At 39.4% G+C, this 16,763-nt stretch overlaps 1 protein-coding gene and 3 non-coding genes across 6 annotated transcripts in view; 1 reads left to right on the forward strand and 3 right to left on the reverse strand.

Moving 5' to 3' along the window:
- The first annotated feature begins 1,678 nt into the window (after window positions 1-1,678).
- m1ap (meiosis 1 associated protein) overlaps window positions 1,679-16,763 on the forward strand; it is a 29,971-nt gene continuing 14,886 nt past the window's right edge. For 2 of the 3 annotated variants that reach the window (XM_020095815.2, XM_020095816.2), the window contains exons 1-4: window positions 1,679-1,736; window positions 4,371-4,634; window positions 4,793-4,990; window positions 7,912-8,083. In XM_020095815.2, the coding sequence (XP_019951374.2) occupies window positions 4,371-4,634; window positions 4,793-4,990; window positions 7,912-8,083 (634 nt within the window). In that variant the 5' untranslated portion in view covers window positions 1,679-1,736. Of the gene's footprint in view, window positions 1,737-1,785; window positions 1,916-4,370; window positions 4,635-4,792; window positions 4,991-7,911; window positions 8,084-16,763 lie in introns of those variants that run through there. The other variant, XM_069518753.1, reaches the window with a different exon arrangement.
- trnaa-cgc (transfer RNA alanine (anticodon CGC)) lies at window positions 11,396-11,467 on the reverse strand. The gene has a single exon. It is a non-coding gene; the product is annotated as a tRNA-Ala (tRNA).
- Window positions 13,281-13,352, reverse strand: trnaa-cgc (transfer RNA alanine (anticodon CGC)). The gene has a single exon. It is a non-coding gene; the product is annotated as a tRNA-Ala (tRNA).
- Window positions 15,124-15,195, reverse strand: trnaa-cgc (transfer RNA alanine (anticodon CGC)). The gene has a single exon. It is a non-coding gene; the product is annotated as a tRNA-Ala (tRNA).

Genomic DNA, 16,763 nt, shown 5'->3' on the forward strand with positions numbered 1-16,763 from the left:
TCAAGGCAGCAAACAACTTAACACTGATTTAACCTAAATCACACAGTGAATAACACTAAACCCAAAAGTAAACGTCAAAATGGTTCGAGAACTGAAAAAGCAACTAGTGTGTGAAATAAGGACCGGGCAAACTTTTCCCCAATCCCCCCCTCAGCAAATCAAAAAGGCATAGCGGATTAGTGTGCTGTCGCAAAGCTCCTATTGACCTAGAAGTATGTGTGGTTATCACAACTAAATTAGAAAGCACGTGTGTATTTCATTATGTGTGTGTACGCATTTGTCACCGTGTGTGTGTGTGCAAGAGAACGATTAAGCTGCAGGCATATCTGAACACCTAATCCCCTTCCATGGGCCTTCATATTGGGGACTGAACATTCAACATCAATTTCAGTGTAAGGGCCCCACAGTGAAATCTATGCATCCCAGTGTTAATCTTAAATACAGCGTATACGTTGCAGACATAAGAGATATAATTAGAGTGTGGAGGTCTGACAGGCAGGTGGGAAGGTGGAGGAGTGTGAGGTGTGTGTGGACATATATTGTAAACTGGGAGAGGGGAGAAAAATGAAGGGTGACAGGGTGGAGAGTTGCCATTGTGTTCAAGAAGCCACTGTCCAACATTATCATTAAGCACATCTGAGCTGTGCATCACACACACAAACACACACACACTTTTAAATCAGGACTGGGCAGATTGATCTGGGAATGGCATAGTACAGAGAGTTGGCAGAAGTTATATTATCCTGTCTCAAATACACACACTCACACACACACACCTCATCTTATCTCCCTTAAGCAGATGTACATGTTACACATTTTTTCATGTCACACCAAAAAAGTAGTAGGTGTGTGTGTGTGTGTGTGTGTGCATGTGAGAGAGAGTTCAGTGACTGCTCATCAATCACTTCTCATTTCACAACCCAGCGCCAAAGCCTCTTACACAGACCACAGCATTCAATAAAAAGCCTTTATCTACAACACACACACACACACACACACACACACACATCAAATCTTTAATACTGTAGTTTCCCCATCTCACCCAATCCCTTTGACATCTCGATTTTATCTTTGTGGCTAAGGCGCACAAACACAGACACACACACACACACACACACACACACACACACACACACACACACACACACACACACACACACACACACACACACACACACACACACACACACACACACACACACACACACACACACAGTCCTTGCACTTGGCCTGTCATTCATGTTTTTCTTGATTCATCTAAAAATGAAACTTTAACATGTGTTTATTTCTCCCCCTGCAGATATGACAGGCGCTGGAGACTCTGTAGTTTCAAAAATGTGGGAGTTATTATGTTTAAAACACTTCAGTGAAATGTGTGTATTTTGTACATATTCTGCATTTTTTATTAAATGCTTATGTTGATTCAATTGCCTTTTTATAATAATAATAATAAGAACAACAATAATATGTATACAACATGTGATAATATTATCAAATTATATACTCAAATAGGTGATCAATAATTAGTTTGAAAATAAATGACGTAATGAACCTTGTTTACTTGGAAAATAATAGTAAAGTATATTGAGCTCCAAGTTAATATTTCTGCATGGTAAGTATTTAAATGCGGGTGACACATCTTTCCCATAGACAATCTTTGCCTGTAACGCTGCTGTGTGTGCAGGCGTCAGAGAGTAGCAGGAGACAGAGGCTGTGCAACCCCACTGTGTTTACAGGTGAGCGTTAGCCCGCTAGGTGGGAAACTGTTAGCTTACAGTTGTTTATGTAGTGACAGGAAGTTGGAGGTTGTCGATTTTCTTCATAAATATTTCTGATACTTTCAAAAATATTGTGTGTCTACTGCATCTACTTAAATATTCCAGCGAAGGAGAGGAGGAGGATAAACCTAGCAAAGGTAACTTCTAGCTAAAGGTGGCTTAATGTAATTTAGGCTAGCAAAAGTCAGCTAGCAGTCATCTGAATAATAGTTTAGCATATTTCTTTCCCCCTTGAGCTCTTGAAAATATTCAAATTCTTTAATTTTGCTTTAATTCTCTGCTCCCATGCTTTCATCCATTAATTTAAATCTTTTTCAAGGTTAAAATAAGCTAATTCTGATGTTGATGATGGCTCGTCACATATCAAGTTGACACACCATTTTAATCATGTTGTGTACGAGATGCATTTATGTCAGCAGAGAAATGGAGCTGGGTGTGGCGATCAGAAGCTAATGTTGTTTGCCTACCGGGCTGAATGTATTTCTGTTTACACGGATAGTGCTCCAAGAGATGATGGCAGGATCAAAGGGGCGAGTGAAAGAGATGTGTGATCTGGGTGGTGAGGAGGATCAAATTAGGCACATAAAGGCTGATAAAGCTGAGTCAGATGAGAGAGGCATTACATCAAACGACAAACCCATTTTCACACAATATGCTCTTTATATTGGATCTAACTGGCAACATAGCCCTTCTCTGTGAAGATCAGGACAGTGGGTTTCAGATCCTGGGGGATAATGAGTCCTCAGAGCTCAGCTTTTGAAGGGAAGGGATGTTTGTTGGGTGAGTTTTACTTTACAAAAGCAACTCAGGCTTTCAGGTGAATCCCATGAGCCCTGGTACCTTGGCTTGTATGTTAATGTGTGTATGTGTACAAAACCCGGGACAGACAAATGAAATGAAGCAGACTCGGTGGCAGATTCATGGCAACATAATGACAGAAATGTATTCATTACTCAAATACTAAAAGAGAATCTGCAAACAAAATTGTAAGTCTTTAGAAATGCTGCACCCAGACCTTGAACACAGGCTGATCACAGGTTTTTGCTTGTGTTTATGCTACTTCCAGTTTAGTCCCAAAGCACACTCCATGTTGGGATAGGAATAAATATACTGCACCCAAACACAAATTGTATTTTTTGTTTAATAATTGGTCCAAATCCCTATTGTACTCTATTTATAGAGCTATAAAGAATAATAATATGTGAAAGATGGCAATTTGTGAAGCAGAGACTGGTGATTGTTTTGCATTTTTGGTTTAAAAATGCCTTGAACTATTAATTTATCATCAATCTGACAATTTATTTGAGTCTAATCTGTATATTTGTATTGTGATCTGCAGCTATAAATTGTTGATCAAAGCGAGTCTTGCGAAAAGACAAAAAGCCCCAAAAACCTGTATCATTGTTTCGTTTCATGTCTACTCTCGTCCACTCAGGTGTGGAATGATTAATGACTAACAGTACAGATAGTGTCACAACAGGGGGTCCTTGATGTTACTAAATACAGGGTTTCCCACGCAGTAATGATGATGCTAGTGAGCAGACACAAGAAGGGAGATCCATGCAGATATACTTAATAACAGGGTTTCACACAGAATGATTGACTCTGAAACATGAGGGGTTTTCCCTTCTGCATCCATCTGGCTACATCCTCTGTGCTGCATGACTGATTGTTGGCTTTGGACAGCTACACACACGTTTTCCCATCTGATGATGCGTTTCAAGAAGTAAAAGGGAAAAAAGATTGTTTTCCCTGATACATATGGATAAGGTGAAGGGTTTAACAATTTAAACCTCAACAATTCTAATTGCTGTGTAAAAGTTACATATTTTTATCTTTTAGTTACAAAAATATATGAGCTCATTCTAATTCATCAAACTGGAGGTTATACATTCACATTGTTAAGTGACTATCCTGATATTGGACTGTTTACCAGGCAAAACTGAATATTTGAAGATGTCACCTTGAGTTGAGGAAAATGATAAAAACTATATCCAGCAGGTAAGAATCAAGATGCACTTTAATCTTCAGATTACTATATAACAGAAATAATCACAAATTGTAGATCCTATAGCATTGATATTGATAAAGTTACTCTACTAGTACAACTTATATACTGATGTGGGGTAATTAGACTCAAATGCAGGGGACCAGGGTTGTAGATTTAAGGTGTTATCTCTGTGCAAAAGGTTATACACAAGAAGTCAGTCCAAAACAGACAAGCAGTAGAATAGAATCCAAAGTCTAGAAACCCAAGTAAAGGTCGCACAGAGGGAGGCTTCACTAATAACTCACATGAGGGTCATGAAATAATCTGGCAGTGGTACAATGGGAGGCGTCGTCTGTATCAAGGGGTTTCTAGTTAGCGATGTACAAAATTAAACAGGAAGTGGATATTCCGAAAAACTAAACGTGATGTTTCATACAGTATTATAACTAACTGCACTTCATTAACCCATTACCCCATATAATTTAATCCCTTATAATAGGGTTCTGTTTTAAGCCCACTTACAAGAACACTGATGCCAGTATTCACCATTCACATTATATCTTTATCCATTTCCTTTGTCATCGAGTGTTTCTTGTTTTCAGATGGCCATGGACAACAGAAAGAGGCCAGCAGCTTCCTCCAACTCTGGGAGCGTTGCGTTCTGGTCCTCCTCATTCCGAAGGCAACCAGCCCGGGTCCTGATTGTGGAAGCTCTGCCGCCGTGGTGGTCAGAGATATCTACGGTGCTCTGCGATGCTCTGGATAACTTCTTCTCCCTTGCCTGTAATCTGGATGGACCCTGCAGGATACCGCTACTCAGCCTGTACGCCATCAGCAGGCAGCAGGAATGTCTACTTCCATTTGTGGTAAGACTGATAAAGGTACTAGTAGAGTAATGGAAAACACTCTATCTCCTTCCTATTATTGCTGTCCTTTGCACCCTCTTTCTTTTGTTGCTGTCTGTCACCCGCGTTATCGCTCACTTTTATCCCTTTTCTCTCTTCCCGTCCCTCTCTATTTTTAGCAGGTCCGTGGTAACTTGGCCAGGCTGCATTCCTGTGTGGAGGAGCTAAGGTCTATTCCAGGTGAAGGCTGCATCAGGGGAGCAGCCAGAGGAGGCGAGCTGCTGCGACAGACTGTGCTGGACAGTCTTCAACAGTTTAAACAGTACATCAGACACAGAAGTGATGGAAACCAGCCCAGCCACAACACATCTGTGGAGGTAAGTATAGATAGGCCTTGTTCATGCACAACAAGAAAACATGTCTCTTTGATTTGAGTTAAAATCCTTGTAAAATGAATGCTGTCTTTACGCACCAAAGGAGATGTGTCTGCGTCAAGTGATGTAACCGACACTGCCCACATACTTTCATGCATCCTTTACACTGGCATTTTATGTTAACAATTAGTGGTACACATGTTAGTGGTACACATGTTCGATTCGGCCTATGTGGCCCACGAAGGAGGCACCCCCTGAATTGAGACACATCTAAAATCTCTCCTCAAGAAGTCCTGCCATCGTTGAAATTTCTTCCTCAGGTCCTATGGTCATCTCGCTTAAACTATTGGATATACTGCCCTCAATGGGTTCTTATGGAACAGCCGCAATTTATCCGTTTTGGGCGTATCCCCAAGCTTTTAGAAGACGTGCACAAATACGTGAGAGTATAGACAGAAGTCTCCATCTGTTTCCATATACGTATCTAATATAGGTTTAGCAACTGTGATCAATGATGATTATTGCAACAGTTACTGGGGCATGGATCTCATGAAAGCAAAGCATATGTGTTCTACCACTGAACTACTATATATATATATATATATATATATATATATACACACTGTATATACCTGCAAGCCTTCCTGAAACAGTGGAGACATAGTGGAGAAACTGTATCTGCCTGCCCTGAATATAGACTTAGATAACCATGAGACACAGTACAGTAACCACTTTGTCATCCTAATTGTTTATGAAGTAATTTCCTCTACATATCTGGTTTCTGTCTCCATATGAGGGAACGTCTCTTGAGCCGCAGACCAGCTTAGACTGAATACTTGTCTTTTGATATTCAAGCTTCATGCTAATGTAGTGAAGTGAAGAGGCTCCATTTGTACCTGTTTAATAGCTCTCTTTAGGCCCAATTCATTGTATTTAGCAGCAGCAAGCAACATATTGAATTATGAATCCCATTAGCATGTTTTTAAAAGCTTTAACAGTCCATTTTAGTGGCTGAGAACTCTTCACATCTTACATCACACCGTTCAATTAAGCCCAGCTCATTCAAATGCAGCAAATGAGCTTCACTCATCTGGTGCTGAGTCTTCTGTCTAGAGAGAGTTGTACAACTCACACTAGAAACACTGAAACACAGTTTATTCCTACAAGAATATCCAATCAGCTTTCATTTAAAAGGGACAAATTGATTTTTAAATTATTTAAAATAATTTGACTTCAATTTCAACATGCTTTGGTACAGCCTCCAAATCCTGGTATAATTTGTTTTCAATAATTGACCTCAAGTTCAAGTTTAAAGCATTTATTGGCATAAATACAGTCCTGTATAATGACATTCTTTGCCTTCCACTCTGAAAAATTCAGAGAAATATAAAAATAAATAATAGCGCATAACGAACATTCATTATGTGAATTGGACTGCTGACATTAATAAAAAAGATCAGAATGACCAGTTAGATGCAGCACATTTCATAAAAATATCCGTGTCATGTAACTCACAGCCAGCTTGAGGCCACTTCTCCATTTCCAGGCTCAAAACACGAGATGTAAATACATTTTAGATTCAGCAAATTGCAGTTAAGGGGAAGCGGGATAGTAGCTGCCATTACTGAAAGCATCTCATTTGTTAAATTTAACTGTTGGACAGATGGGGAGCCAGAGGACAAATGAACCACTCACTGGCTGCCTTGTCAAATTTGAACAATGTGTCCTCTGGATACAAGGCTCTGGGGTTGTTGGCGAGGATTTCTCAAACCCAACCAGCTTTATTTGGGAGCTCTGGACAGATGATTACACTAAGAGCCACTGTTTCCGACAGCACGGATATGAATAGCACTATTAGAAGGCAGAGAGAGACACTAAGCAGAGACATGGCACACGCCTGTCTGTGTGCTGCTGATGAAATTATACAATACACATTTTCATTCATGGACTCATGTCCTCCATGATGATGTACGTAAGACCGCAGCAACAGATTCGTGTTGGGCAGGAAGCAGAGAGCAGAACGCATCAATAACCACATCATAATCATCATTTACTGCTGCTGTTAATTTCCTTCATTGCTTTATCTTTTTTTCCACCCAAACTAATTTCATCTGTTTCCTGCAGAAACATTATCGTTATCAGAAAATGAATGAATTAGTAAAAAAAAAAAAACAGTTTACAGTTAAGTACTAGCAGTTTTCGTGTGTGGACTTTTGAGTTAATAATAGCTCAGATACAGAAAACTTTACAATTACAGATTATACAGCAAGATGGTATTAAATATGTTTTGTATGTTAGTTTAGAGTTGTGTCATTATAACATATGGAAAGCCACTTTTCTATCATGGTGGATTGCTGTATTAAAACTGGCACAGCAATTCTGACATTCAATTATGTAACTATAAATTTACTTAAGGGCTGCAAGGTAGATGTACTCAACTGGACCAAATACCTGTGGGTAGACCTGAAACCTAGCTCCTGGAGCCCCATTGGACGTCACATGGCTCGAAATCTAAATCTATCGTTTTAGTACATGTTTTCAGAAAGGTGGAGCAACCAAAAGAGAGAGAGAGAGAGAGCGTGTTTTTCTCATTTTTGTGGAGTCAGTAGAGACATATTTATATTTAAAAACCACATAAATGCAGTCAGACCCAAAGAGTGCTTTGCTTTGGGGATTTTTTTGCCTGTAACTTTCATCTTTCATAATCCCAACTGGAACAATTCAAACACAGGCTTTTCTGGAAAATAGGAGTGGGGAGGAACTGCATTGTGGCCCTCTAATAACACAATTAAAATTGCTAGAGGTTGTTTAGTGTGGTTGTTCAAGAGCAACTACCGGCTTAATTCCTGCTAAATCGTTCAGAATTCATACATTTAGTATAAGGATGCCACATATTTTTCAATATCTTATTACTTTATTCCCAGGTTACCGTGGTGACCAGCCAGCCAGGGCAGGGAATCATCGGCCAGTGTGAGACGGGGCTGAAAGACGCTGACCTGGTGTCACTCAAGCGACTTCTGGTCGTGCAGATCTACAGTGGAGGAGACTGGGGACAAGACGCTCCCTCACCTGACGTCACATACACTCAGAGTGAAGGTAGGAGACATAGATCCTTACCTAACCCTTATGTGTTTAAAGACACTAAAAGTAACATAGTGGTCCATCACATGTTGATGGACCACTATGTCAAATTTTTGTAATAAACGAAGGCTCAATTGGTGAGTGGTTTGTAAGTAGACAGAGCTGTGAGGACTACATGGAAATGAAGAGAGAAAAAAAGGGAAAAAACAAGACAAGAGAGATGAGAAAACAGATTTAATAAACAAGTTCTAGAGAGAAGGGTGTGGTAAACACAAGCAGCATAGTTTTTCCTTGCAAAAATATTTATGCACCATCTAAAATGTTTTCATTCCAGGGTGATTGATAGCTACTGTATCAATGGAGAAACTGCTGCAGCGTAGTGTTTGAGATGTGGGAAACGGTGATGCTAACGATGTTGTGAGTCTGAACTCACCTGACACAATTATGTCAGTTATGTAATTCAGCCTGTTTACCCCCCCCACTCTGTTATTTTTATATCATATCTCAGGTGAGATGTTCTGCTGATTCTGCCAGTCTAAAGAAAGAGCATTGAGCATGCTCTGTATTGCATGTGTTTACTTTGTGAATGGTAAGCATGTGTGTATATTTTGTCTGACTATAAAAAGGTAGATCTACAGGAATTACTCTGTCCCTGCAATAGCAACTAAAGCATGTAAGTCCTTCATATTAATTATATAAATCAATCAATATTAGTAGAGTTTCTGTCTCTCTTTTGTATCCTCAAAAAAATCTACAAAGGAATGTTTGGAATGGAGCTGTGGAGACATGGTTCTGTAGAAACTGCAGTTGGAGGACAGAGAGGTTGACACCCTTTTAGCTGCTGTGATGCAAGTGGGACTAGATGACTGCATTCCTCCACAGTGTTCTTCCCTCAAGTGTTTACTGCAAGAGTATTTGAAACATGATCATTTGACAGTGGTGTCACCACTTGTGGTTCGACTACACCAGTGATGTCCCACATAAAACTGTTATATTGAAAGTTCTTTCCACAGTGGAGAAAACATAATTGTTGCTACCATAACATCTCCTTACACAGTATTATGGGTTTTACTAGTGTTAGGTGGCTTAAAGCCCAGATCCTCTCGAGAAATGATGGATGTTTGTTAATCACAAAGACAAAATGTGACAGGTGAGAAAACAATCTAAATATTCCTTCTTAATTATGGGGCCACAGACTCCTGAATGTACTTTCTGTGATATTTCACTCTGTGGCATTATTAACAGTGAAGCCTTAAAACATTTTGGATGAGGGCCTGTGAAGAATTGGCCGTCATAGAAAAGGGAATGGGGTCAGAGCTGCATCCAAGAGCTACACTGACCTCAGATCTGGCTGAAAAGTAAAGCAGGCTTAAATCAAAGATAAGAAGTTTAACCCTCTAGCCAGTATGAGTTCTACTCTACTCAGTAGCTGTGCAAAAGTAGTTTATGCACCGCTACCTACATGTAAACTCTGAAGTGAAAGTTTAGCAGAGTGTTTCCTGTGTTGAAAAGAAGAGTTTGAACATCTGCTAGTGAAGTGAAAACCACAAGGGAGGGTGCAGAGACTTTCAGAAATAATTCTATTTAGAAATTTCTATTTAGATTTTCCTTTGTAATTTATCAAAGTTATGATCATTGACGTAACAATGTAGAAGACCTAGAATGACCCACTGTGCAATTTGTTCCTCTAATTTGTAAAGCAATTTTGGATTGTAACTGATATTCAAACATAGTTCACAAACTTCAGGAAGCAGTGTAGATTCTGGGATTCTGGACGCGTTGTGGAATCTTAATCGTGTCCGTGTGTGTATAAGATGCTGGGTGGGAATGTTCAGTGGGAGGGAGAGAACGCAGAAAATATGTCTCATTAAACACCAGACTATTTATTTAAGCTGTGTGTGTGTGTCTCAGTCAGTCCACTGAGTACAGTATATTATAGGGAGTGGGTGGGGTATCCATTTTTTATAGAAATTGTACTAAAAGTCATAACTAATCTTTTATCATTGTAAATTTTATAGTGGCAGCTATTTTGGTTGGTCCTCAATTCTGCAAAGTGATTGTTTGATTGTGTTTGACTTTAGGGTGAAAATGAGGACAAAGGCTTGAGGTTCAGCAGTTGTGTTGGTTAAAGTTAAAGGTGAGGAATTACGTGTCAATGAGGGTCCTCACAACAAGTATAGAAGTAAAAATGTATTTGTACAGTTGAGTACCCGGGAGCAAATCCAAAAATGGGTCACAGAGCAAGAGCGACGGTGAGGACAAGAGTGAGACAGGGATGATTTTTGCACCAGTGGTTTGCCCTCAGGGATGGCATCCGACTAAAACTATTTATTTCTACTGTTTGATAGAAATTAAATAGTTTTGTTTCCTTAGCACACATTGAAACATAACTGCTTTTCTCAAGAGTAGCATCTATTTTCAAAAAAACATCTTATTCAAATTCTTGCTGTTATGCTCAAGATTTCAATATTTATGACTAGTAGTTGCTGCTTGCGTGGTTTTTTCTGCCACATGGTAGACACATAGGAGGCCGTGTCATAAGAGTCAGACAGAAAATTACTGTTGCAGATGAAACACAAGATGGAAGTGGTTCCTTTCTTTGCATTGGACCTTTTCCTAGAGACGATCCTTATTAATAGAAAGAGCAGAAGAGCTTTACTTTTATTATCTTCTTCTAGATCTTAACAAATGGAGGGAAGCAAAAGGTACTGATAACAGTAGACAGATGCCCTCTGGGCCTTTGCCAGACTGAGGACATGGAGAGTGGGTGACATCACCTGTGGTTGACGTAGCGCTGCCATTAACACAAATAGCCTTTTGGTTGCCAGACTGAATGTGTCACTGAAATATATTCTGATGCATGCTGCAACTTTGCTCAAGGAGAGTAAATGTTTTATTTGCCTCCTTAATCTCACTGATTGGAAGTGACAGGGAGGTGAAGGTTGAAGTAAGTGGGGGCCTGTAACTTCACCCATAATTCATATGAATTAGTCTTTGTTAGAGTTGGAAAGATTTGAGGTATAAAAATCTTAGCTCTACCACTGAGCTACATCCCCTTCTATAATAACAGACTAAGACCTTACCTCCAGATTTTCACAGCACACCTAACTCACACAGATGAATACACTTTCAGAGGTTTGATGGTACAAAGAATCACCTTGATTACAAAAGAGAATATTTTTAATTTGACTCCCTCTTTCCTCTCCAAATGCGTGAGCTTATTCTCACGTTTCTGTTTCTTCAATAGTTTAGCTCTGAGGAAAAGATAATTCTCACGGACTCACTTAGTGTTAGCTGTGCTACAGTCAGTCAGAGAGTATGCAAGACTGGAGATGCTGGGGATTGATCCCAGGACCTCATACATGCGAAGCATGCGCTCTTCCACTGAGCTACATCCCCATTGATAATATCAAAATATGAGCCCAATTCCAGATATTCACATATTCACAGCACACTTCACTCATACAGATGATTCAACTTTCAGAGGTTTGACTGTCCAAAGAATAATCACAAAAATTATATTTTACATTTGACTCCCCCTTTTCTCTCCAAATGCATGAGCTTATGCTCACACATTTCAGGTTAGCTCTAAACAGTCAGATGGATGTCTCATCTCTAATGCTTTAATGGAAAATGCAAAATTGAAAAATGCAATATAAACTCAAAACGTAAACTTGCATATCTTTCTCTTTGACTGGCAAAAAAACTTGTTTGATCTATCACTGTCACCATTATTTCATGTTAGTACTATCTGGGAGTGAAATGAGGATAGGCTTTATGTTTCAGTAATTTTTAATTTGTATCAATTATATATATATATATTATGTATTTACCATATGGTTAATAACATTAAATCGATTTTCTCTTCCTTGCAGTAAAGTACTATTATGTGTTGCACAGACTTTACCAGTTGAGCTGCCTCATGATGTATCAAAAATTTCAAATAATCTTAGAGGTTACACAGTTTTTTCCCTATAAATAGCTCATCACTTAGTGTTGTCTCAAACATTGTGACACATGTGAGATCCAAGACAATGATGCTGGGCATCTGCCAGCTGAAAGTAAGGAGCAGGGAATGTGATGGATGAATTGGATCCATCTTACATTTTGCAGGCCAAAAGGAAGTTCCTGCCAGTCTTAGCAGTAATACTTTCCTCCCTCCAGACTGGAGAAATATGAATATGTCCAGCTAACTGAGCCTCTCCATCTGCTGCTGCTGCTGCTGTGTGTTTGTGGCGTGAATTAACTACAAAGAGACAGAGCCTGTATCTCTGTGTCCATATTGAGGTTATGGTGTGCGTGTTCAATCTGTTGCACAAAGAAAAGCTAATCCATCAGCGTCTGATCATGCTTAATTTCCAAATCATTGTTTAAAGTCTTGTTACCCTGAGTGTCTTTTTCTAAACATCCATCACACACATTTGGGAAACATATGAACATGTTGAATTAAAAATATGACTGGGGCAGAGACGTCTCACACAAGTGACAACTACAAAAGCCGCAAAGCATCCACAAAGCAACAACACTAACGCTGACTACCGACCAGACAACTTATATTTACATATATTTTTCCAGTCGGAATCATCAGTTTAAGAAACATCTCTTTTGGGTCTATGACATGTAATCTTTGCAAAGTCATCGCATGCACCTTGGACGCCCATTGAGACAGACAAGCTATGCAGACACACTCACACACGCACACACAGACAGTAGTACTTTATCACTGATAGCTGAAGCAGCCGGCATGATAAATCACTTCTATCAAGAAGGGCATGTATCTGCAAGACTTCGCTACCGCGGCTTTATCCCAGATGTCTCTGAATATGCAACATGGCAGTGCTCTTATCCAAGATATTTTTGGTGTAATTCCTGGCTAGTGGGAGGAGGTGGATACACATCATCCATCTGTATATGCAGTATATGACCTTATTCTGTGACCCACATAGATTTCAGTCAATCATTAAACAGCTTTTAAATATTCAGGAAGTATTTGTTACCTGTGGATGTCTCTCTCCAAAGCTTCTACAATAGATTCAGCTTTAGTATCCCATAAGAAAAATGATTACAATTACAAGTTCAATGACTGTGCTTTGATTTGCTCAGTCATTTTCATCTTCTGTTCAGTCACAGCAGATCTAAAGCCTGCTGATCATAGCAGGTGTTTTCAATTTGTCCTCTCAGAAAATTTAAAGAGGACAATTATTAAAACTCATGGAGATGCTGGGGATTGATCCCAGGACCTCATACATGCAAAGCATGCGCTCTCCCACTGAGCTACATCCCCTTCAATTCCTAGTTTCAGTGTGTGGTCTCTTACAATGTCTCTTACAATTGTACAGATACAATTCATGTATTCTTTTTCCTGATTGAGGCTTGAGGTTCGTTCAAGTGATGCACGGTGTATGGGATCCTTTGGTTTTTCTTCTTATGTTAAGAGATTTGAACATGACACTTATGATGTGAGAGATTGTCACACAACCTGTTTTTTTTGTCATTGACGTTGTTTTTGTAACGTCCCACAGCCACCCCTTCTTTAGCAGTGATATGCCAGATGTGCTTTATTGCACCTGTGTTGCCATTATTCTAACAGTAGTCAGGGATGGTGGCGCCAAACTTCATGTCCACTCTGCATTTTCAAATTGAAACCTCACATTGGGCTTTACCAACATTAGGGTTAGTGTGTTACATGCAAATGCACTTTAAGCATATATGCATTATAGTCTTTTCATCTGCATGTTGTTCTGGAAAAGTATATTTTCTACATTCCTGATCCACAAACCATGATATTTTTAGTACAGTATGTGAATCCCTTTTGCATGCTGCTGTGTTTTAATTTTTTTTATTTTCAGCTGTTTTAAATCTGTATGCACATAACTGTGCTTGTGTGTTCGTGTCTTTTTAACCATTTTATCTTTTAGTCAGAATTATACAATAACGTGTGCTTTTCTATAAATCCATGTGGCGCATGCTTCTCAAAAATCCCTTCCTCGTCATCGCATATATCACAAATTCTTCACATCACTTCTCATCTTTGTTGAGGTGTTTATTTTCTTTGAATACCTAGTTTGCAAATGCCTCTCAAAGTGACAATGTAGTTGATCCATCCGCATATATTTATCCCCTAAATCCTACTTTCAAGTGACAGTGTTTATTTTGCTTGTGAGATTTCTTGTAGCAGTTGTGTATTATTCCTACATTGATTTATTCTCCATCCATCCACCCATCTGTCTCACATCATTAAGCTCCTTCATTGCTTCGGTTTAGCTCTGAGCTCCGAGGTAAACATTTTCTCACACACAGTCAGCCCAGGAGACCTTATTTGTGAGCACTGAAACACATTCTTAAATGTATCTTACTCGCAAAGTGATTTTATTGTCATCAGTCAATAAAAACTAAAGACGCCTCAGTGCATAACAAAGTTGCTGGGGATTAATCTCAGGAAAAGGAGAGTGGGTGAGGTCACCTGCTGCTGAAATAGTGTTGACATTAACGTTAATGGCCTTTTGGTTTCCAGAGTGCGTCTCTCTTCCTTATTAGTCAGTGAAATATTGCCTGATTTGTGTTTTAATTTGGCTCCGGGAGAGTGTCGCCAAACGGCGAGACAAGCCTTCATCAGTCACAGTTGCAAAGATTCAAAGGAGAATACAGTGATAAAGTTGACAGTTTAATTTGGTTATTGTTCAGGTTTAGTCTACGGAAATCTCAATTTCATATTATCAGTTGGAGATTGAACCAAGGACCTCATACATGTGCAGCACACATTCACACTTAGCTACATCCCCTACAGTTAATCATAATATTATACTGATCGTAGATGTTCAGCCCACACCTCTATACAGCTGAAATACATTTTAGTGATGCAATAATGGGGTCAGACTACAATCAATAACAAATAAACTTATTTATTTTTACTCAGAACTTTATAGCGTCACTCTGCATAGACTAAGTTTAAACATGTCTCTTTCTTTACTTATTCCATCTCTGAGCTAAACATTGTTTCCTCACACACAGTTTTCAGCTCTACTACCAATAGCAAGCAATTGCATAACACCAACTGGAGATGCTGGGGATTGAACCCAGGACCTCATACATGCGAAGCACGCGCTCTACCACTGAGCTACATCCCCTTCTTTTATGCAGCCTGGTCTTCAAAAATCCAAATTCAAATCCAAAACTTAGATGTCTTTATCCTGAACTGGCCAAAAAACTACATTGTTAGATCTATCGTTTCATATCGCACAGAAGTACTTTTGTGAATGAATTAGAGGATGACGATGATGCAGATCCCTTTTATTAGAATATTGTGAATGAATGTGTTGGTAATGTAACATAACAAGTATTCAAATTTCATAAAATCACATAACTGGTTTTGTAACTGGGATGTCTGAGCTACAGGTCTGAGATATCATCAGTGATTCAGTGATATGTCATTTCTTGCTAATGAACATTTAAGATCCTGTTTGACTGAGTACAAACATGTCACAGACGAGTGACTCAACAGTTTTTTTTATTGCACCTTTTCTCCATTGTGTGTGTGTGTGTGTGTGTGTGTGTGTGTGTGTGTGTAGGGGTTGAGGTGGGTGAGGGGGGTTCCCATATAATCTTCACTCTTCTTTTAATCTTACCCTCCTTCACAGGAGCTGCCACGCTCCATCAAAGCGGAACGGAGAGATGAGGGGACTTTCTCTCCTTTCCATCTCTTCTCTCTGCACTTCTTTAATTACTCCTTTTCTTTCCCCTTTACCTCACTCTTCCTCTTTTGCTATGTCTCTGCTATGTTTTTGTCTCTGACTCTCTCTTGCTCTCTCTCTCTTCCCTGGTATTCTGCATGCTTCCCATTTCCTGTCTGCTTTTATCTCGCTGTATCTCTTTTGCATTATCATAGATATATGATGTATTAACCTAGATTTATTCTCTTCCTCTGCCCTAATCACTTTGGATTTTTCAAGAAGTGGGTCTGCTTACATTAAAACCAGGCACCATTCATTTCATTCCGTTTTATAGCTGTGTATGAAGGGCAAAGAAATTAGTTTTTGTAGCCAAATCTCCAAAACATGCACTTCAAACATTAAATGAAGTATTATGTTAAACAGCCTTAAACAGGGTTGTGGTATTTCAGCATGTAAATGATACAAAGATGACTTAAACATAACTAAACAATACTTTCTGTGTACACTGAAGGAAGCCTGTTTTCACCCTAGATCATGTCACAACTGAATATCTACGTGTTGCCAAGACTGTGGGTGTTCTGCATTGTGTAATCATATTAACTGTTACACTGCCTGCGGTGTGTGTTGTGTATCATCTGTGTGACTGCCACCCTGAACACGTAACACTCTTTTTGTTACCGCGTTGTCATTCTCCTCATTTGCCTCCTCCGGAACCCTTAAGCCATTCCCACACCCCACACGGCCACACTTGGATCAGCAAACATCTCACAAAAACCCGTCTTGAATCGCAGGAATAATGACTCTGAAAATGTTTCGCCCCTTGAGAGGAGGATTATATTCCACTGGCCTACAGCCCAGAATTTTAAAAGGGTAAACCAAGTCTTCATCCTGAGGGCTCAGAATGAGACTTATTTCACGTACTGCTTTACAATAATAATGTGAAGCTTCCATCGCTCCCCAGAGGCATCTTCTCTACTCAGTTGTCATCCTCTTTACAAGGATTTAAGACGAACAGAGCAAAGACG

Source organism: Paralichthys olivaceus, chromosome 22, assembly GCF_024713975.1.
Source record: "Paralichthys olivaceus isolate ysfri-2021 chromosome 22, ASM2471397v2, whole genome shotgun sequence".
NCBI classification, from domain to species: domain Eukaryota; kingdom Metazoa; phylum Chordata; class Actinopteri; order Pleuronectiformes; family Paralichthyidae; genus Paralichthys; species Paralichthys olivaceus.